The 23,935-nt window shown below is 37.8% G+C and overlaps 1 protein-coding gene and 1 long non-coding RNA gene across 8 annotated transcripts in view; both read right to left on the reverse strand.

Moving 5' to 3' along the window:
- Positions 1 to 1,239: 1,239 nt before the first annotated feature.
- Positions 1,240 to 3,416, reverse strand: LOC149918992 (uncharacterized). The gene is made up of 3 exons (XR_016464702.1): positions 3,153 to 3,416; positions 2,487 to 2,695; positions 1,240 to 1,584 (listed from the first exon to the last, which is right to left on the reverse strand). It is a non-coding gene; the product is annotated as an uncharacterized LOC149918992 (long non-coding RNA).
- Positions 3,417 to 13,605: 10,189 nt separating this feature from the next.
- Positions 13,606 to 23,935, reverse strand: part of QKI (QKI, KH domain containing RNA binding) — a 136,272-nt gene continuing 125,942 nt past the window's right edge. For 5 of the 7 annotated variants that reach the window (XM_031612753.2, XM_031612758.2, XM_031612797.2 and 2 more), the window contains 2 exons: positions 21,463 to 21,537; positions 13,606 to 16,822 (listed from right to left, as the gene is read on the reverse strand). In XM_031612753.2, coding sequence (XP_031468613.1) covers positions 16,806 to 16,822; positions 21,463 to 21,537 — 92 coding nt within the window. In that variant the 3' untranslated portion in view covers positions 13,606 to 16,805. The other 2 variants (XM_031612766.2, XM_031612813.2) reach the window with 2 other exon arrangements.

Here is a 23,935-nt window from a genome sequence, read left to right on the forward strand (position 1 = left end):
TATGATCTCAGCTGCAAAATTCATTCTCTTGCCTCTTACTATCTCTGAGCAAGAGCTTTTTCACTTTCATTTGCTTTTTCATTCAGGATTTGGGTGTTGAGGAGTCCCCTCACTTCTCACGCGATAGGAAATTCACAGGGCCCAGAAGGCTGTGGGTATCAGGGCAGGTCAGCCTCACAATTCATGAGGTGACAGGGGAAACCAGCTAGCTCTGTGTACACAGTTTTCACCTTCCAAACTTCTGTTCATTAAAGCAGAGACAGAAAAAGCAGAGAAGTTTCTGTGACAGCTGAGAAGGGATAGTCTTGTTTCAAGACTGTGGTATAGGACTAGGACCTGTATGTCTACCACATCTACCTCCCATGGTCTTTACATGACGTCTAGTGTCAGTCACATCCATCTCAGATTTTTCTGTCTCAAGGATTTGTGCCAAACTGAGCTAATTACAGGGGGAACCTGGGCAGGTAACAGAGAAGGGGGTGAGTGATTCTTCCCATTTGTCTTAGATATTTTCCCTAATCTAGGGTGAGCTGCCCTTAAAGCCGCCCATATCTTGCAGCTGACAAGAGAGGAAAGCCAGCCTGATTACTCGCACTGAGAGCTTGTGCATTCAGCATTCATACATATTTTACAAGCAAGACTTGCAATAAAACCCTTGTCCTGGGGTTTCCTCTGCCTAAACCTTGGCACCGAGGCACACCAAGGCTTCACTACACAAGTGAAGAAAGTGAGATGGCAGAGATGGGCAGGTCAGCACTTTTGGCATTGCTCATTAGGCTGACTCACATCTGGGCTACAAAGCCAGGTAAATGAGGATTACTCACTGCTCCCTCTATTTAGCTGATCAGAGCTCAGGTCTCTCCAAAGGCAAGTCGCAACTTCGCAAGCTAAAGGAGAGCAGCACCTGCAGCTGGGCTCAGGTGGCTGTTTGGACACATAGAAGTCAACCTACATGGCTGGACACAACAGTGAGGGACTCTGACATACCACACGCTGCAGGAGGGCCAGGAGGAACATACTGGCTTTTCTGTTCCAGACATAGATATCTTTGTACCTTTGAAATACAGAGTGTGGATTCCTCACAGGTTGACACCCAGCTGTCAGAAATGGCACACGCTGAATGATGTCTGAATGGCAGAGGCTGAGAAAAGTTCTTCTGACCTACCCCAAATGTTACAAAGCGGGCACCTTTTCCCTGCTTCCATAAGGGATGTTTTAACGTCCACTTACCTCCCCAAGTCCCTGTCTACATGAAACTGTCATTTTAAAAAGCATTGCTTTGGGCTGTTGCTCCAGAAATCAGAAACCTCTGTAGGTCAGTATTCGATAACCTCGTACTAAACTGTGTGGTCACTATTGTCCTTGTGCTACTCTAAGCTGCTGGCACTCATTACAAGTTCTGCTTTTAAAATACGTACTCGTGACTATGCTTTCACCATGCTGACTTACTGAAATAGCTCCCGTATGGCAAACACTCCTCCATGATCGCTGCTCTCTCTCGCCGCATTGCTTGTACAGCAGCTGCTCCTTTGGTTGTCAGACCCTCACAGCATATCACCCACCTCTCCTACGTCTGGCAGGGAGCTAGGAAACATTTGCATATTTCCACACAATGGTAAAATTGTTATTTTTAGAGAATAAGTAGCGAAAGGAGATTTCTGCCAAAAATATGTGACGCAGTTCTTAAAACGAAATCGTGTGTCAGGCGTTAATTCAGCCTCTAGTTATTATCACAGAATCACAGAATGGCCCAGGTTGGAAGGGACCTCAAGGATTACGAATCTCCAACTTCCCTGCAACATGGCAGGGCCACCAACCTCCACATTTAATACTAGAGCAGGCTGCCCAGGGCATTAGAAAGAAGGATAAGATATCCCTAGAAGTAATAGTGCTGCAGCTGCTGGCTGGAAGAACTCTGGGCCTGCTTGTAGCAAATCACAGTGAAACTCTTGCTGATTGGAACTGTAGGTTGTTTATAGGGACAGCTTAAACAACGTTAGTAGGAAAGGGAGAGGATGGAAAAGAATATCTGATTAGAAATTGTATTTAATCTACAGAAGAACAGGTGATGAACCAAAAATGCTGTTTTTCAGGTCCTAAAAATAACACCAAACACAGTGAATCTGCGTTCGGGCCACCAAAAGAGAAATACTGTGAAGCAAGCAGGTGGGGTTGATTTCAATGTGAGGAGGAAGCCTTCCTTCTCAAGCTATCCACTTTCTTTTCAAAAAGGCTCTTGCAGCAGGCAGGGATCAAGTAATTACTGTGCCCCTGTTCACAAGATATCTCAGAATAGTAACAGACCACACACCCAGGAGATGATTAAAGGAAGTCAGGGGTCAGGAACACAGAATAGCTTGTGATACAGAAGAGGAGATTTGCATGGCCATTAATATTTCATGACTTAGCAGCCATGTGGTTCAGAACAACTATCTGCACGATAAAGGAGAACTGTCTGCTGCCAGGTTGCATATTTCAGGACATACCTGAGTCATAAAGGCATTATTTATGTGCCTTTACTCATGAGCAGAAAGCAGCTGCCTCTTGATTCTTGCACCTCTCTGAGGCAACCTGGAAGCCCTGGCTGAACAGGGTTGGTGTGGGGCTCTGCCCTGTGTTACACCTCTGTGCAGGGTGAGCTTCAGCTCAAAGCCAAAGCATATGTAGGATTTTTCTGACTGCAGGTGTACTGGATCTGAAAAAAAAAAAAAAAAAAAAAGAGATGCTGCACTGTTGGTACATCTCTTTAACCATTATTCCAACTCATGAAACAAAAGTGCTATTTATATGCAAGCACATAAGTAGCAGAGGCCAGGAGCAGGCCTTGTGTTTGCTGCCCATTATAAAAACATCAAATCTGGTAATTAAATCTAAAAGAAAAAAAAAAAACAAAACAAAACAAAAAAACCCATAAATGACTACTTTTTTTCGCAGTGAAAAGAGCAAGATGTGTCAGGGATTGAACAGAAAGCATTTCATCCTAGGATTTTAGTAATTCTTTTTCATTAATTCTGAGTGAACTGAGACTGCAGTGGCAGCAAGGCAGGTCCTTTCCTCTCACAAAATCAAACAAAGCTTGGAATTTTCCCTGTCTGCACATGCTTGCATGTGGCTGGAATACACAAGGGGAGCATGTGGTAGGGCTGACTCACCGGCACAACCAGACTCTCCTGTTGTTGCCAGCCACTGATGCAACTTCTTCCCTGCCTTTACGAGGGGGGTTCTCCCTTTCCAAAGCTGCCATCAGTGAGGAGACTTGATGCAGATGGAACATTGAGAGCAAAAGAGACGCTGCCTGGTGTCCAGTGGGATCCCTCAAAAGAAGAAAGCACATCAGCATTGCTTATCAGAGCTCTGCTGTTCTGATTCTTGTAGTGGGGTGGGTGGGAGTGTAGAAAAATGTGAGAGAAAATGAAGAGTTGTAGGAAGGACAAAAAAAAAAAAAAAAAAAAAAGCACCAGAAATGTGCCCAGCATTCTACTGACAAGTCCTTTTCCAAAGATCATGAAGCTGAAATGGCTGATTGGGCCTGCCCTGATGGATCAGTCTGCACACATTGCAAATTATGCAGATGAGGACCCCACTGACTCCCACTGAAGGATTCTTGGACCATGGGGCAAAGTATAGTTCACAGGGATTAGTGACAGCAAACTGTAAGAGGAGGAGAGTGACAAAGGAAAAATTGGTCTGAGGCAAAGTTATTTACTACTTCAGTCCATCCTAAAAAGTCACTAGTTTAACTATTTCAGTCTTTGGTTTCTCATTCATTTTACTTGCCAGAGAGGAAACCATTCATTTCAAGGTTACTTCATAGAGGCAACTCAGAAGACAAATCTAGAGTCAGTGAAAGTTGTACTTCATCTGTATAATTTATGATTATCACTGTGATGTACATGACAGCCAACATAACACAGATGTTTACTTCAACGAGATAAAAGCTTAAGAGAGACTTGACTGAGGAACTAAATCCCCGCTTCTCACCTTCCCCTACTTGCAGAAGCTGGCCAACAGAACGTTCAGCTGCCAGCCGAATTATCTTGAGCACAACTAAGAATAAATCAGCCAATGCTGGCCTTTGTTGAGACAAGTGGTATGACTGATTTGGTGTTCCTGATTTTGCTTTATACCTATCTGCTAACAACAGCTCTTATTTTAGAAATCCAAAGTCCTGTCTTTCACAAGGAGTATTTATCTTTTTCCCTCAAAAGCAAGCAGAAAGCTCACTGCAAAATCAGCATCCCAAGTGCAGCTGCTCACAGCTACAAGCCTGAGGCTACAAGAGTTGTTGTTCTTACAGCAAAGTTAATTATTTTAAGGCATTTCAGTTTCAAAAATCATATGGTAACCTGAGAACTGAAGAGGCAGAATCTCAGGTGATTGCACAAGAGGCTTGGTGTTTTCATGCTAACTTTTGTTTCCAAACACAGTCAAGGATGAGTGATATTAACAAAGTAAAAGGCAGTGCCCAGAACACAGATAGGAACTAAAAAAACTCATCCAATTTTAAGCTCAAATCTCAAATGGTGTATGTCACAAGTATCCTTTCCTGCACCCAGTAACACTTGCACAGCGTTGTTAGGGAATAATGCAGAATGCTGTCTCGCTCCCTCTTTTCCAGATCCTTGAACTTAATGTGTATTATAATAGAACTGCATTTGTAAAGGGCATCATGTATTGAGTCATCTCTGCATTGTAGGGATAACTCTGGTTAGTCAAAAGCTCAAAACGGTACAACCTGAGCCCTCTAACACGTGAGAATATCTCTGTGCATGGCTCTAGCATACTGTGAGCACCAGAGAGGCCTTGGGAGCGGTCATGTCATTTCCTGAAAAGCAGTTGAAAACTTAAGCAACCTTGCTATTGTGCTATCTGATGATACAAAAAGTCCAACAAGTTAAATGTGATGTGTTAGATACTCCTGCACTACAACCATGCACATCTCCTATATCATACTGTGAAATTCCGCCTCTCACCACTAAGGCTGCAACACAATCCAGCTACGCCTGTTTTGCTGCTGCTCACAAGCACCAACCATAACCCTGATGTTGTGCTCCACCAGTTAGGAGACAATGCAGCACAGGTCCCCTTAGCTACAGCTGTCCCTTGGTTTCTCCTCTGCTGTGCTGAGAGAGAACGTGGGATGCAGCTCAGTCCATGCAGAGCTGCAGCACAAAGGCAGTGATGAGCCCCAACCAAGCCAAAGCAAGAGACAGCCATCTTCGGTGCTGCTGATACCCACCGAGGTAATTTGCTCTGAAAATGGGACTCAGATGATTGAGAAGCTGTGCAGGCTTTTAGTTCTGTGGGCTTGATTAAGTAAGAAATCAAAGCTATTTTGTTTTGCTTACGTGCTTTATTTTCAAGTACATTCAATAAGACCCTCGTACACTGTGATGATACAAGAGACTCAGCTCTGTTCTGTCTAAGCACTTCACAGTCTCAAACAGCTACCCACACCTGGCACTGCTACAGTGCTCCTGTTAACCTCACTGCACAGATGGGGACCTGAGGTACAAGGGTTCAGAACACGAGCAACAAAGGCACTTGAGTGAAACAGCACTGAGCTTCTATATGGAGAGCTAGGGAGGGGAATTCAGAAGGGGCTCTACAGGGCCCTCAGAGGCTGTGCAGGTGGAGCAAGCAGAAGGAGATGCCCAACCTGCCGAGCCACTGGGACCAGCCCATCCCCTGTGCACTTGAGCAGGAATGCTGTCTGTGCACCAGCCATTTTCTTTTCCTTGTCACTAAATACGGCCAAAAGAAGGTAAGGTGACGGTGCTTTAATTTGTGGAATAACATAAAAGAGCTTTGCTACTGAAAACCTAGGTAATCACTCTCCCTGTGTTGATAACCGTTTAATTTCTGCTTCAGATGACTGTGTGCTTTTCTGATGTGGCTGCAAGGCATTTGCCCCAAATTGCACAAATCATCATTGTTGCAAGAAGTATCTCAAACCCAGGTGTTCCAAGTGTTTGTTCTGTGCCCTTGTCACTGAGACATTCCACTTCTGTCTAGGTGGATGGAGCCACATAGGTTTAAATAGGCTTCCTCAGTAGTCTCACATTTTGCGTTTTCTGATTTAGAGCTAAAATGTTGCTTGCAATCTTTCTATCCCGAGAATGAACAATACCAAAGGCCATCCTAACTAAGGGAAACTTTTGAGTATGAAATGTAAGACAGCACAGTGGGGGGCAGGGCAAAACATCAGAAGAAAATGATGTGAAATTCAAATTAGGCTGAAAAAGGGAAAGATTTCCAATAGACAAATTAACAAGTTTGATTAAGATAAAAGGGAGATATGGCAAATCAGCTCTTCAAGGACTGAGATAATTTCAATTTTCTTCACTTCATATTCGAACTTACAGTCTCTGATGAACTTCTTGTTAACATAGCATGGGCTTCTTGAGAATGCTGCTCTTGTTTACATTTGTTTCCTTCTCCTGACTCATTTGAAGTCCAAACTGCTTTTACTCATCTGCTCAGGACAGGATTCAAAGCTCTAACATGATTGTTTATCTTCTTTCAATCCTCAAAGGAGTACATTTCCTATTTTCTCTCAGAAACAAAGCTGAATCCCACAGAAGATCTGCTTCATTTATTGCCTTTCAGGGAAAGAATCAAAATTATCTCATCACTAAGGTTATATGGGAGAAGTCATCCAAGAGCACACAAGTAATGGCCTTGTGGCTTCCTTTCCTTTGCAGTACTGGATCTGCTTTCTATGAAATGATCCAGAGATGCCCTAGAAGAGTATGCATGTGAAGGTCTTCAGATGGCACCTGTGTTAAAAACAGGACATGGATTTTGACGTGCTAATTAACATAACATCCCAGAATTGGTAAGAGATGCTTAAACTTTTGGAGATTAACAGGTAGGCTAGCAAAAAAAAAACCCCAACCCTACGTTCCCAAAATACATGATTTTACCATGTATTCCATAACATCTGAGGCCAAGACCTTAAAAGATTCATTTGAAAAAGAGGCATATACATATGAGTGATACGCAGTATCTTCTCATTTGGCAATCTGAACTGCACAAGGTACATTGCTACAACAAATTCTTAAAATCAGAGTCTGAAAGATGCACACAACTAATAAGATATTATTACACTGTGCATTTCCAAATTTCCAATGTGTATCCTACAGTGAAACTCCAAAAGAGTGTTCCTAGTACCTTTACCCTTGCTTGCTGAACCTGCCTTTTTATAGCAATAACTTGAATTAAAAAAAATATTCCTTCAAAACACTGCCTTACAAGTTAAAGTCTGATTCATCTTTCATGATTAAAAAACAAAACAAAACAAAACAGCTTTGGATACAAAATATGGGGTTTCAGGATTTTGTATTTTGTAATTTAAAATACTATGAAAGCAAACCAGAAGTAGCACCCAGACAATTACTTGCTTCATGATTGACCTATTGCAAAAGGAGCTGGGACATTCTTAGTTTCAGACAGTAAAATTGCCACTGCTCTTAGTGCACTGAAAATCAACAGAATTCATTCTGAAAAGGTCCCAGCAACTAAAGCCCTTTCTCTCCTTAGCCCCTTGGCTGCATCACTGGTTGACGAATAGATAAAATTTAGATTTTTGATTTCACTGACATTTCATTTAGAAAATTTTGATTTCATTTACTGAAGAGCTACTGAAAGGACACGATGTTGAGAGGTGCGACGTTATTTTGTGTTTTTTCTTGAACCACACCTCTGAGTTTACTACTCAAAGGAGAGAACCTTGCTTGCTGCTGCTGATAAAAATACTCAGAAAATGCAGTGACAGAAATTCAAAAAAGGCAACTATGTTCTACTATTTTATAACAAATAGTTTGAAATGTATAATTTGGGAAGTTTATCTGGTTTATCGTCGTTGATAATTTTCAGGAGAGATCAGATGAATGGGCTGTCAATTTCCTATTTTTTTACTAAGAACTCAATATATTACTTTCACTGGTAGACTTGAACTCCAAAGTGAAGGGAATCATTTCAGACACTGCATTTTACACTCATCGGTAATAATACTCTCACTACTTAGATAAAGACAATGGTTTGTATTTCCTCAAGGGAATTACAGTAATCATATTAAAAATATTGAGAAGAAATATAGTAGTGAGACCACCAGCCACAAGCATACCAAAACACTTACGAAGAAAGCAGTCGTAGGTTAGTAGTCAGCTCTGCCGGTAGAAGTATTTCAGTCAACAATTTTCGCATCTAACATAGATTTGTAGAACAAAGGAAAACAATTGCAAGTGCAAACGTGGTCACAGATAGGACTGACTGAATTCTCATGGTGCAGGAGACACAGAAGATCATCATAATTCTGTTTTCTATGGGTGGATAAAGAATGAGTTTGCACAGTGCATTATATCCTAGACAGTCAAAGACAGAAACAGAAAGTGAGGGTGTGCTGACACTTCAGTAAGCCAGGGCTGCATCACACAAACTGGGGTTTACATCCAGAGTAACAGCAAAGACCTCAAAGGCTGCTTTACCTCATCAAGTGGCACACACCAAACAAGATCTCTACAGCTTTACTGCAATTAACTACCAAGATTAAAACTAGTTCAGAAATAACTATATGCCACCAATGTGTTGAGGGTCATGATGGAAGAAGTCTTTGAATGCTAATTACAGTAGATCTTTCATTCTTTCTAGAACGGTGTACCTAAACACTGATATTTAGCCTCCCCTGCCCTTTTCTGCCAGACTCCTATGGATGTTGCATTTGGCTTACCTATTCTCTGCTTATTTCTGAAGCACAGATTTTAATTTAAATTGTGAGGTAGGAGGACTTAATCACTCCAGTAAATAAATTATCATAGAATCATGGAATGGTTTGGTTTGGAAGGAAACTTTGAGATATAATTCCAACCCCCAACACAATAGGTAGGGACACCTCCCACTAAACCAGGTTGCTCAAAGTTCCATCCAGCCTGGCCTTGAATGACCCCAGGGAGGGGGCATCCACAACCTCTCTGGGCAACTTGTTCCACTGTCTTGCCATCCTCACAATAAAGAGCTTCTTCTTAATATCTAATCTAAATCTATCCTCTTCCAGTTTAAAGACATTTCCTCTCATCCTGTCGCTACCTGTCCTTATAAAAAGTCCCTCCCCAGTTTTCCAGTAGGCCCCCTTTAGGTACTGGAAGGCTGCTCTAAGGTTTCCTGAGCCTTCTCTTCTCCAGGCTGAAGAGCCCCAACTCTCTCAGCCTGTCCTTGCAGGGGAGGTGCCCCAGCTCTCTGATCATCTTTGTGGCCCTCCTCTGGACCCGCTCCAACAGTTTCATGTCCTTCTTGTGTTGAGGGCCCCAGAACTGGATGCAGTACTCCACTCCACATTATTCCTGAGAGCAGAGTAGAGGGACAAAATCACCTCCCTTGACCTACTGGTCATGCCTGTCTTGATGAAACCCAGGATATGATTGGCCTTCTGGGCTGCAAGTGCACATTGCCAGCTCATGCCACTCAGTTGGTTGAATCTCTCATCAACCAACACTCCCAAATCCATCTTCTCAGAGCTGCTCTCAATATTCCCTGCTCAACCTCTATTTGTGCATGGGATTGCCCTGACCCAGGTGCAGGACCTTGCACTTGGCCCTGTTGAACTTAATGAGGTTGGCATAGGCCCATCTCTCAAGCCTGTCCAGGATCTCTGGATAGCATTCCTTCCCTCTAGTGTGTTGACTGCACCACTCAGCTTGGTGTTGTCTGCAAACTTGCTGAGGGTGCACTCGATCCCACTGTTCATGTCACCTACAAAGATGTTAAATAGCACCCGTACCAGCACACCGATCCCTGAGAAATGTCACTTATCACTGGTCTCCACATTGAAATGTTGACCACAGCTCTCTGAGTGCGACCATCCAGCCAATTCCTTACCAGTGAGTGGTCCATCCATCAATTCCATTCTTTTCTCCAATTTGGCAACCGGGATGTCATCAGGACAGTTAAATAATGAAGAGGTATACATATCAATGCACACATATCAATGAAGGTTTTAAAACACAATTTCTTCTCCAAAATATGTTTCTCACTAGATTATTTACACTAGCTAGGGTGATAGCGACCAGAATAAACCAAAACAGTTGGCTTTAGTACAAAGTACTTCTCTTCTGTGTTTGCACCAACATTTGTAACAGCTATGCTGAAAGAATTACGGTAACGTCATCATCTCCGAGAAATTTATGAAAGTGGTGCATCTGCAAATCTATAATCAAAATGTGTATTTCATGTTTATGATAAGTAATGCACTTGTCTCATTTACAGTTATACAGATAACACAGCATAGCCAATAAGCTGTCCTTGATTATCCTGGAAAACTTAATGAAAATTTAAGTCGCTTCAGCATGTGACAACTTTCATAACAGTGCTAAAAGCATTAATGAAAATTGAAGTGTGAAAAATGTACATTCTTTATTCTGCTGTTTAGATACAGAATAAAATTTAACTTTTTCAGAAAATAAAACTATAGCTACAGCTTTGAGAGCTGTCAGTTTGCTTTTGAGGATAAAGTACATGCACTTTTTCCAGTTATTTTATTGCACATAATGTACAGTCATAATTGGTGTTTTATTTACATGTGTTTTGGCAATGTCCATGTCCCCTCCCACCCTCCCCCCAAATACATTATTTTGCACAAACAAAACCTTAAATGTTTCACACAAACTGCCATAATACAAGTAGAAGCATATATGTATGTATGTATACTTTTTAAAATTAATTCTTCTAATGAGATTTAGATCTCAGCTAATCTCCGCCTTGGGAGTCAGGTTCCTCCCCGTTAGTCAGTTGTCAGATGGACATCCCAGCTGCAAGGAATTAGCACTGCAAGTCACTGCCTGCTGTGCCTCCCACCCACTCCTATGCAGAACCAAACCACCTGCAATTAGTGCGCAGGCACATAGAAGGAAGAGCACTGTACTTTTGTTAACCAGTTTGATTCAACATTGATTACCATGTGTTAATGTTACTGCTCGTGTTATTTGAACGGTATTTCATTAATAGTGTTTTAGGAAAATATATCAAATATATTCAAAACAAGACAAGTTCCAATAACAATTGTGTACTTTCACCACAGGAATGTGTTATTCAGATTTCATTCTGTACAATGTGCTAGTTACAGTGACTGCTACTGTTATCCAAATATGATTATATGAAACAAATTATTTGTAAGCATGCTTCTCCCAAGTTAAAATGATCTCTCAATGGACAGCAAAGCACTTCAATGCTTCCCTGCATTTTCAGGTTAGAAAACTTTTTAGTGGTCCCCTCAAAGAGTCCATCTGGAAATAAACCATTACGTGCAGATTTTTTACATACTTTTTAGAGGTCTGTTCAAATAAATATCAATATCGTCAGCATATTTCATTAAAAATATCTGAAAGACATCCCTGAAGACTCTATAAAGTATTTCCTAAATTGCTAACAGAAAAAACTATCAGAGAAGTAAAATTTGTTATAATCTGGCACAACATTTCACTTAAGAAATCAATAGCACTGCTCAGATTTTATTTTAAAAGGCATTGTGGTGTTTTTGCTTGTATTCTGAGCTATTTACAAGAATATATATATATATATACGTTTCTCCTAAAATTAATCCATGTTACTGGATAGACCAGCAACTCTATACATGACTTGAATGTAAGATCTTTCAAATGTAAAGAGAATTTAACCAAGGAAGAAAATAAAGAACAATTTCGCTTCAGTGATGCTGCAACACTGAAGGCATCCTCCCACAAATACAGTTCTAAAAATAGTCTGTTTCTTTTCAATAAGAAAAATATAACATAAATGTTCAGGCAGGCACTTAATGTAAACTGAGAAACGCATTTGATGGTCAAAAGCAATTATTGTAAAATTTGGATTTTAAGGGCTTCCATTGTTTTGTTTTCTTTCTGCTTTAAAATACTTAAGAATTTAGAGCAATTCTCAGGACTTTAAAGAATGAGATGAAAATGCACTGTGGACCAAGTATGACAGTAGTTCACATCTAATGAAAAATAGAAAGCATTAGAAACACTGAAGTAATAGTTTTAGAAATAGAACTATTTTTCAATATATAACATCAATTATTTATCCTATCTGAATAGTTTCACTTACACTGGAGAATGCTTCACAGAATTTAAATATGCGCCTCTGATGAAACGTTCAAAGGATATAAATTAGTGACTGTGAAATGACACTCGTGCCATCACTTAATCAAAATTTCCTAATGTTAACTGTCAAAAATGCCCTTTTTTGTTGTTTCATCATCTACCTGTGACTGACTTTTAAAATAGCAGCATATTTGTGATCTGTTCAAATTTCTGTACAAGTGAAACTATTCTAAATCTACTGATAGAAATCTAACTGTACCTATGAGTTTCTGTAGAACAAACTGAAAGCTACACATCCTCATAAAACAAACATCTTCATCATAGCTCACTTATTTTTCTTCCATAAAATAAAGATGCATTCAATTTCAATTATTATCAATATTGGAAGAACTTTTTAAAATTTTATATTGCATAGATTTCGAGATGCATAGTTTGAAACATCGTAAGTGTTGAAAAATCTCCTTATCTGAATTTTTTACTATATACACAAAAATAAATGGGTTTTTTCACCAAGGCTGTCGATATCTGAAGTGTGATCTACATCAACAGTCTCCCTTGACGTTAGCTGTAATGACTGTTCCCCTTAAGATTGCAAATCTAGGCGGACTACCCATGCTGTGGAAAGGAGCCTCAGACAACAGAAGTGGCAAGAGAAACGTTTCCATAAAAATCATCTGCATAGAGGTACAATCAAAACAGCATTTTCACCATTTCAATTCCCCGCATTCGTGCTGTTACAGTCATCCACAGGGATAAAGATTACATAAAGGCAGACATGGAATTTGAAATGGCTGTTGCTTGGAAATTTAGTGAAAGGTGTGTTTTTATACTTTCTACAGTCATTAGGAAATGATCCGTTCTGACCTTTGGCTTACAGAAATTGTACTCCCCTGAGCTAGGCAATACTGATAGACTACAGCAGAAGTACAAAATATTACATAAAAATAGCACTGCATGAAGAAAATAAGGCACTTTTGGCAAGGGAATAAAAGATGATTTTGTATTTCAATGTACTGCTAATCACATCTAGATGTTTTTTGTGCTTGGAAAAGTACCATGATGCAACAGGTGCCTAAGCCAACAAATCACAAATTGCAACAAGATTAACTGCAACCTCTGAATGGTTCAACAAAGAATCAAACTGGTTTCTGTACACCATCATGATTTACCAATACACTGGCATCTTTGCTCTTTTGCTGCGAGCTGACAGTAATTATTTTAGAGAAAGAAAAAGAAAGTGTGGAATTAGTAATGCAGATGCTGAAAGGCAAGTGGCAAGACTACAAGAAGAATGCCTCAAAAAAAAAAAAAAAAAATTGCTACTTTGTTCCCTTATCTACTGGCACCTATTCCCCAAGGTAAAAGGCCAGAACGACCAAAGCCAACTTAATAGTAGTGTGCAGAATGTCAGCCGACAAACAACATAAAAACAAGTCACGTTGTGTTATCTGTGGTCACGTTCTTCAGGGTTAGTCCAGTAACTCAAGACTTTACATTCTTCCGTCTTTATTCGTTTACTTTAATTAAACATGTAATGGTTAATAAACAGACATAGTCCAGAGTTAGTAGGTTGGTATTATAACATTTATTAAAATAATGCTATGGGTTAATAGAAACAGCAAAGAACCAAAGAATTAAAATGCAAGCTATGTAAAAACCCAACTAAAACCCAAATATGTCTAATGTATTCATCCAGTAGCTAACTAAAAGCCCAAGAAAGACAACACTCCCAATATAATAAAGTACTGCAAAACAATTGGCAATTTCTCTGTTATCAAAATTGTGGGTTTTGCATTTTGTATCCTTTTTTTTTTTTCTCAATCAGGAAAAAAATTCTTTTTGAATGTTATATAACATACATATAAAACAAGATAGAAAAATACATTATAAACTTGTAACAATGGCTGTAAATACATTATCTTACATGTTTCTCATAGGCAATAGGTTGGTTATGGTACATACATAGCATGAAACTACTAAGATAATAAAGAACAGACAAATACATGTCATCTGTACGGTTACATACAAGCGACACTCCCATCTACCCACTCTAAAAAAAAAAAAAAATTACATAATACTGTCAGAAAGAAGTCTTAAAACTACTTATTTTAATAAAGAAAAAGTCATTAAAGAATGATAATACTGAGAACCAAGGCATTCAGAGATTTCAAAAGTCATGCTTTTTTTCCTAAGTTGATCCAAAATTTTGTCAACTAAGTTTTCAGAAAATTTGTTCAGAGCAAACATTACTTTCACATGTCACACATCTGTTTCACGTACTTCCCCTCCCTCCCAATAAAAGACCTTTGATAAACATCTAAAATGTCCAGGTTTTATCATAGTTGAGATGAAACTGGATCAAATACTGGTATTGTTTTAGCAAATCTCTCTTCAAATGTTCGAGTGTCGCAAGTTTATTCAACCAACCAACCAAAAAAAGAATCAAAATGGCACAGTATATACTGTAAGTAAAATCAACAACTGTATGTGTAACAGGAAGACAAAGCCGGTGGTACAATAAACAAAAAGCTAGCTGAATACAAAAGGATGAATGTCTATTGCATAGTAAATAAACTGATAATTATTTCCAGGTGAGACAAGATGTTAGATGAGGTCACCATGCAGGTGCTTAAAATGTAAGCCCTCTTAGCTTACTATTGAACTTTCGTTTGGAAGCTGTGAAGATCTGCAGGAGGAGAGTAAGTTGACAAGAAGGGGAGTAAAGTTATCACCTGATATTTGCCAAGCTTAGTACTGAGCTCCACACAAAGTAATACTTAATGTTTTTAGATTCAAATACTGTGCGTTCAACAGCTTCAACTCCTGTGATTGCCAAGCTATATCAATCTCGTGTGAAAGTAAGGGTTAAAAATACAGCATAGCTGGGCATCAAACAGCTAACTGATGTCCCCCTCCTGCTTATCTTGCGAAAGAAAGCCAGTAGGCAGATGTAACATTAATCAAAGGAGAGCTGAAAAATAAATAACTTGCTTACTGCTTGACACTGCAGAAACTGTTCACAAAAATGGGGGGACATGCTCAGACCATAACTGAGGACTAGCTAAGCATTTTCGTTATCCACAGAACACTAGTTTTCTGGATGACTCTGAAGTCTACTATGTCTGATGCATATTTATTCCAACCAAAGTTAAGAAAACTTGTCTCCATCCCTGAACAAAAATGAATTACTTCCAGCTCTACCAACATCTCTCAGCTAAGAGTCTAATTTAGAATAAGACAGTCTGTATCACAGAACCTTTGGTTTACGTTGCACAAGTAGTGTATTAGCTCTGATTTGAAAAGCAGAGTTGTGGAAGTAACTATGGGCTGATTTGACAAAAACTTAGCAAATATTGTTCAGAATGCGATTATGGCAAAGTCACGTCACACTAATATGGCAAAAATCAGGTAATTAATATGGTCAACTCATCATTTGTCTTTCCTCACAGCTTCTTTTCACATACTGGGCGACTGAGTGGCATGCAGTAACTTGTCTGAGGGAGAAGATGATTATACAAGACATTTGACTAAATGACCATGAAGAAAATAAGGCACTTCCTTTTCTTTAGACTTATTCCAATACTTAAAAAATAAAAAAGAAAGACTAAAAGGCTCTTTTGGTCTTTTGTTTCTTGACAACCACCAGAAAAAATCATTTAATGAAATAAAGGGTTTCTTTGTTCTTTTTTTCTTTTTTTATAACACTTGAAAGTATAAAATGCTACATTTCCAAAAATATATTTTTTTTCTGCACCAGCACCCTTGTATAGTAAAAGTATCTACTTTTTTGTTCATTTTGTTTCAATGCACTACACTTTATCTACAATTTCGTTACATGTATACAGCAAATAGGCAAGCATGGCTTTTACATCCTTAATGAATTTTTTTCTATACAGGGAGGTTTAAAAAAAATATTTGAACAGTTTGCCCAGTAATGTGACACATAATGCATGTACCTTGTTCTCATGTAATCTTCCGAGGAGATTAAAATATGGTTAAAATAATTTAAACTCAGATTTAGCTTTCATAGTGTTGCTGTTTTGTTCACTGCATTGACGTAGTTCTGAAAATTCACTGTATTTCATGGCACTCTTTTTTTTTTTTTTTTTTTTTTTTTTTAAAACATCCAATTTGGCAGGCAATAGAAAAAAGGCTGCAACTTCCGCCCTTTGAGGGCACTGGTAGTGACTAAACAGCATGTCAAATTTTGAATACTTTTTGGAATCCCTTCACCAATGACATCCCTGACCAAAGGTTCATGCATGATGCATCATCACACAGTACATTCAGAGAGAGCTTTGACTTCTTTTTTGAGAAGAAAAATATTCCTAGAAGTCTCTCACAGTAACTGCCTCTGTCATCGGTAGTTAAGGGACATCTGTCTCCATCTCGTGCGAGGCCTCCTTACCGTTCGCTTGGGGCGGGACGCTAGAGGATGATCAGTGCGGAGGGATGAATTGGACCTTATTGCTTTACTACTATTCAGTGCAGGTTCTAGAACCACTTTCACCCAGACAGGAGAACACAAAAAAGCGGAGTTGGAGGACAACAATTTCTTTGTCTGTTTTGTTAGATGGTAAGACGAACGGACAAGTGCCCCAGCTCGCTGCACTGAAGACAGGCAAGCAAAGGCGATTACCAGTTAACTGATCAGCAGGCAGGCATGGTCAGGTCATCATTGGGTGAAGAGTTCAGAGGTCAGAAGGTCATAGGTTAGTTGCCGGTGGCGGCTGGGTGGTTAGGAACAAAAAAAAAAAAAAAAAAACAAAACAAAAAAAAGAAAGAAAAGATAGAGAAGAGATTAGTTCCAGCTAGTGACGGCTTAATGACAACATGAAAACTAATCACAACTAATAAAAAACAAGCATGTTTAATTCTGACATACTGATCGACACCATCTACGGAATGCAATAAAATCATGACAGCCCTCCATCATGATTTGGACACGGGAAGGAGAAGCCCGCTCCCACAAAACCGGTTAACAGGAGAAATAGAGATAAAAATACAACTAACGACTAATGGTTAGTAGCAGTCGATGAAGGAAATTGGAAAACGAAAACAATGAACAGTTTTGGAACTCAGTCGGAAGAATTTGGAAACAACAGTCAGTGCACGGCATCAGTATCTGACTGCTATTAAGCATTAGTACCTCCCCAGGTGCAAGCATTAAGCAACTATTAATGATGGATGTGATTATTAATAACTGGTTGTTAAAAGAAATGGATCTGAGGAATTCTGAACTTACAGAAACAATTTGGTTCAACAAACTAGGGGCCAAACAATGTTTTTTTGTTCAATAAATTTTTTATTGCCTTTCATTTATTCTATTTACAAACAACATGGAATTTCTTGGCCTCATGATACAAAGCAGTACTAAACTGTAGTCTAGCAACGTAGGCATCATCGTGGGAACCAGGAAAACGCTAAGGCTGCTACTTTAGCCAGCATCTTCCCATTCCAAATACTATTTTACACATATAGGACACTTATAAAATGCACTTGCATGTAAACACTGTAAAAGTCCTGCCATTTTAAATTCTATACTTAAAAAGCTCTAAGTACATCAAAAAATAGAGAAAATATCTAATTGATACTAATAAGGCATTTTAAAACTACAAACAGCTCTCTTTATTCATTTTCAAAGCTAATACTCTGCAAATACAATAAAATCTGACATTTCATATACATTCCTGCTTTATATTTTTATATTTTAAAAGAAGCCACCTGTAAATACTATTTTCTTTTGCAAAAAAAAAAAAAAAAAGAAAAAGAAAAAAAGAAAAAACAAAACAACAACAACAACAAAAAAAACCCAAAAACACAAACACATTACAGTAAAACATAAAAAAATTCTCAAGTGGAAAGTTATCATTCCCAATGTTCTTGAGCTGTTCCTTCTTTAATCATTCTCTCACATTCTCCTTCACCAAACTTGGTCCACTTAACAGTAGTATAATTTTTTTTTTGTTGTTTTTATTTTTTAAGACTCATTCAACAGCTTAATTATAGCTAATAAATTCTGAGGTTGATAAAGTTTTTGTACTGTTGCCATTTTGACTAAGGCAGAGGAGATGAAAGTGAGAAAGGTATTCAGTGCAAAGTCAGATTTGTGCCATTTCATTAAAATGAAGTCCAGTAGGTGTAATATTCACAGATAGCATTGATTTAGCAATCTTCTCATGGGTTGATTTACCTTCACATAACAAAAATGGCCTATCATTTAGGATACAGTTCATAAACACTAAAAAAAAATGACTACTGTAACATAAATGAGACCACATGCTCCCTGATTTTTTTCAGAATCATGCTAACTGGGATTTGTTTAAATTAAAACGACTGTTTCAAAAATAAGCAAAAATAAAAATAAATATTTATGTGGCACAATCTCACCACTTTACAGGTATACTAGAAACACAGACTCTTAAAGCATTTTGATACTGATTACAATTTTGATTAAATGGTATTAAAATTTTTATATAAATTATGTGACAGTTTGTTTGGATATAACATTCAAGAATATTCTGAGCATTATTATTTCTTGTGGAGTCTATAACCAAAGCAAGCTACCTTTTAAAAATACCAGTACACCTGTGATACATCCTCTGCCAAGTCTCTGGCCTTCTACAGTACACACAGGTTTGTCAACTGTGCAACACCATTTACAGTTTATTACAATTAAATCAGTCAGTCTCTCTGTTATATGCATCAAATTCAATTTTGTATTATTTATAAATTGGGGTTTTATTCTTAGTTAAAATGAGCTACATTTTTCAACCCTTCACCAATTCTAAATGCTTAGTTGTAAAGAGTAAAACATTTACACATTCCGGGATTCTTGCTTTAAATGCAGTGCTTATCTCTAAAAAAAACCTATGCAAAGAGTAAAAACCTACTTAAAAAGTGAATGCAGTAGTACTACCAAGTCATCTGAAAATCGATTTAGAATTAAAACAAAACAAAAAAAACAACAACAGAAAAAACTTTAGACCCAGTGAATGCAAATATAGTTTTAGCAACCTTTAACTACATAAAAAACATTTCTGTATTGAAAAAAATATATTTCGGTTTGCTGACATTGTTTTTCATGGCTATAGCTATAGAAGTGTATCAGTGATTGAACAACTCAATAGATGAATATGATAGATATTTACTATTTTAACTCTACAATAAAATTTTAACACATTCAAGAATCTGCCTCATTCCCGAACAATGCTTTTCAAAGCCTTTTGCAAAACTGTTAAAACTGTCGGGGATAATCTAGGGTTTCAGATTCAGAATAAAATGAAATAAAGTTGTAAAGTTAATTTTATGTAATATTCTTAAGATAACATCGGTATTGCTTAGATGAGACTAAAAAAAAGTTTACCTGAAATATCAGCATGGTTTTCAATGCAGACAGATAGAGGTATACATGACTTATTTCATAGGAGATAAGCCACCTGAATTTATTTATTTATAATAAAATTGACTTCAAATATGGTTAGAGAAGATCACTGTATTATCAGAAAATGGCTATATTTTAAAAGAAGGTAAAACAAAACCAGTAACTTTTTCTCAGTGACTTGTAAGTGGCAACCCCAGACAAAACACCTAGGCCCTTCACCAAATATTTAAAATATATGTTGACTAAATGCTACCATGATGAAAGCAAATAAAAAATTGGAATGCTTCTCTCACTCTGTACTTTATCATTGTATTTACTAGCTGTCTCAGGTAAATATCCAACTAAACAAGTAGTTTTGGGGTAGCCTGAAGCTATCATTGCAGATCAAAATTATCTTAAGCAAAAACCGATCTTTGTAACATCAGGTTAAACTTTTAAAGATAACCAAATCCTAACATATATCGCACTTGACAGAATGTAGGTTATAATCTCTTTTGCTCTTTGTCAACATTTACTATGACCTTATTCTGACTATGCCCTGTTGCCCACTGAAGAGCTTTCAAGAAATAAGAAAAAACCTTCTGAAAAACCTACGTAGTGTCTTGTTATCAGCTCTACATCTTTCTTAAAGCATATGTTCTTCCCATATGAAAGGTAAAAGTGTTACATAAACATAGCAAGTATCCAGGAGGGCCATTCTTAAAGTATTGACTTAAATCTGTATCGTTTCTTGTAGCAAATTTATAGAAGATTGTGAGAAATAAAGTGTAGTCAGCATTAGGAGATGTCAGATCTGTCACCGGAATTTGGCTTCTGAGTATTACACTATCATATAAGCCTGCACAGCACTGATTTTTGATGAGAGCAGAATAATAATACTTGGCACATAAAGCTTTGTGTCCTCAAAGCCCTGTACAAACAAGAACCCCCACAACACCCCTGTGAGGTAGGGAAGTATTATTATCCTTATTTTACAGATGGGAAAACATTCACAGAGGGATTAAATGACTTGCCGAAACCCACACGGAGTCAGCAGCAGGGACAGGATAAGAATTCGGGAGTTCCTGTGCTCAGCCTACACTGTTTATTAGCCAATGTCAATAAACCGAAAATATTGGTTTTCTCAATAAGCTTAAATACTTCATTCAGGGGTCCAAAGGCATTACGTTTGAGGAATGGGAGAAAAATGAAGATTTACTTTCCAGTCAAGAGTTATAAGAGAGATGCCCAAATATTGGATGTCATCTCACCAACAGGACTTCAAAAGTTGCTCTCCTTCAGGTTACGCATTTTAGCAGCAAGAGGCAGGAAAAACCAGGAAACAGAGTTTGGCAGAAAACCAAAACACCTTCCCTTCCCTCATCCTTATTAATTCAAACTCAAACAACTTTTGAAGTATTTTCTTCACAGCCCTTATGTTTCTGAATTCAGTTAGGTATCTGAGAACATGCATCCTCCTCAAAATATACAGTACAGTGGCTCAAAAGTTTATTGGAAAAAAAGGAATCTAAATCTTCAAATTTCTCCAGACACAGACAGGAGGCATTTATTCCTTTACTTCTTCCTCATTAAGCAACCATCCATTCATTTTATTTTGCAACACCAATCTGATATTTCCACACCAATTAAAAGAACAAATTGGAGGGAGAGGAGGGAACACAAATTAATCACTGCAGCACTTAACTCATAGGGTTTCCTGATGCAGATGGATCTTTAAATAGTTTTTTAAAGGGAAATTTGTTATAGCTTTTATGTTAAATATACAGCAAAGTGTATATATTTAATTGAGCTGGGAAAGGCAGGTTTACAAAAAATTTTTTGTAACCACAAGTATTCCCTAAGCTCTAAAATATTAACTATTCACATTTTTGTGAAAAAGTTTTGAATGGGACAAAATATGGTTTTTGGTTAACCAGCTGTGGTGTTGCAAATCTCATGTACACTCAAAGCACTTCTTACAAACAAGAACTCCAGAACTAAACTAACCTCGGTCTGCGGTCACAATCCTTTGGTAAGGATGGACACGCATATCGTGCCTTCGAACTTTAGTAGCCACCGCACCTAGTTAAATTGCAATTATCAAGACAAAGTTAGAAAACATTCAAGAAAACATTAACAGCAGGTTTATCAAAATGGATTTAAATGATCATTAACTACAAAAGTTCATTTTAAGAAAAGCAACAAGTTAAGGCACAGTAGTTTCAAATTTTAACCATAAGAAGTTTATCTGTGCAGATTAATATTGCATTTATTTTAAACATCCTGGCCTTAACCTGTTTAATCCATTCATTTACAATCCCAAAATTACAGTATTTCATGAAATCTATTAGACCCAAGCACATTTAAGCTTTACTAGTCACATATTCACTGAAGTGCCTTTCTTGCAGCAGGACTATTTTAAATAATGCCATCTTTTAATACTGACAATTATTTGCTAACTTTAAGATCATTTCCAGTTCTACCACAAAAAAAGAAGTTTTAAAGCAATTCTTCAAGCCTACAGATTGTGATTTTAAACTTTAAGTCAATAAGTATGAACTGCAATGAATTAGGTGATTAGTAAAGCAAACACTATATAGAACACTTAGCAGTCAGTACACTACTATACACTCATAAATTACAGCTACTCTGTAATAATAGGGGCTAATCCAAATTAATAGCACTATTTTATTTTAAATCTATGTGCAAAAAAGTGCAAGTAAGTCACTGACTGCTAGGCCAAGCTTTTCTCAAGGCTGCTGAAACTAAGCATTTGTTAAAATTCAGATCTGATGAAGGATCAGTTAAGACCGTTCTTGAATTCTTAGCCTTTCGTTGGGAAAGCCATACCTAAAGATAAAAGGAAGGGAATTCAAAGTTAGTCACCAACTGGAATTTGATTCCAACACCAATATCCCCCAAAATACTCAAAGGGATGCATTCCTCTGTTATTTTTAACAGAACTGTTTTTAAGTACCTTAAAGGTGCAGTAGAAAATGGACAAAATATATAACATTACTCATGAACACATTATGAAGAATATTATATATTATTTTACTTCATACTCATGAGTATATTATGAAGTAAAACTCAACCAAAAACTCATTTAATCAAATCAATGCAAATGGTCAGATAATAGAGCAGATGTCGTATTACTCACTGATTCCATGCTATGCAAACAGGGGTGTGGTTAATTTTTTTCTCTCCTTTTTCCTTTTTTAAATCAGACTATTTAGAGAGAACTGTTTTAGGCTACACACTTGCACTCCCAGCTGTGCCTAGAAGAGTGCAATGGCATCAGCTGCCTTTTGGGAGTGACACTATAGAAGTATGCAAAATTCTGTGAGAAATCAGTGAAAGTTTCCTGCATAATATTAACTTATTACTGTTTCTTTACTTGGTATTAACTAAACTCGGGAGGGGAGATTGCCTATAACTGCAACTCTACCCCAGGAGATACTGCAAGCGCCACAGTAAGGACTAACAAATCGGGGTGGTGGAGCTGGGGAGAGCATGCGCTTGTTTATAGGAAATAAATAAACAATGACGTTATCATACAGTCACTGGATGTTGGCTATGAGATGGTGGAAAACAAGATGCCCAAAGACAGACCTACTGAATACTTTTGCCCTATTAAAACTTCTACTAGTGCCTCACTAATCCTGAAAGGGAAAAGTCTTAAATACGTTTTGTTTTTTACTGTGTAACAGGGAAACGCACACAGACAGATAACACAACAACTATTCATCATTTAAGTGAAACACTGATTTTTTGCAATACTTTCAACAAAATATTGACTTTGAACCTTATTGTCCAGTGTTCATTAGAGATGTTTAAAATCTGTGTAAATCAATAACTGCCACTGAACAAACTAAGATCAAAGTTCTATAAAATCAACATTATGCAGCACCAAGGTCATATGCAATTCAGAACAAACTAACGAGAAAAGATTATTTATATTCTGCAGACAGAAGGGAACGAAGTCACTATAGGAACTGCTCGTTCCACATTGACTGGTTAACTGAATTGTCAAGGCTGCTTTATCATTTTCGCCTTCATACAGCAAGTCAATGTTCTGAAATATTAGGAATGATGGACATTTCAACACAATGTACTTAAAAAAAGCAATCAATAAAGTTGCTAACTGTATCGTCTATTGCTCAGAACTTAGTTTCCTTTACATTTATTCACTCAAATTATTTTCTGCTAACAAAATGATTTACAGCTGAGGAGAGATGGATCAAATGTGGTCTAAATAAAGAATAAAACCCAAACAAACTGAAAAAACATCTTTCAATTCTCTCCAGTTTGGCTACTAAAAAGATACTACAGAATCAAAAGTTCGTTTTTCCAATGATTGCTGGGAACTTACGCTGAAGTTGACACAAACAAATCCAGTATTGATGGGAGAACAAGTTACATACAATAGACATCAACGTACATTTGTTTTTTTCTTGCCTATGTACCTGCCAACTCGTGA

The sequence above is a fragment of the Phasianus colchicus genome, chromosome 2, assembly GCF_987193195.1.
Source record: "Phasianus colchicus chromosome 2, bPhaCol1.hap1.1, whole genome shotgun sequence".
Taxonomy (NCBI): domain Eukaryota; kingdom Metazoa; phylum Chordata; class Aves; order Galliformes; family Phasianidae; genus Phasianus; species Phasianus colchicus.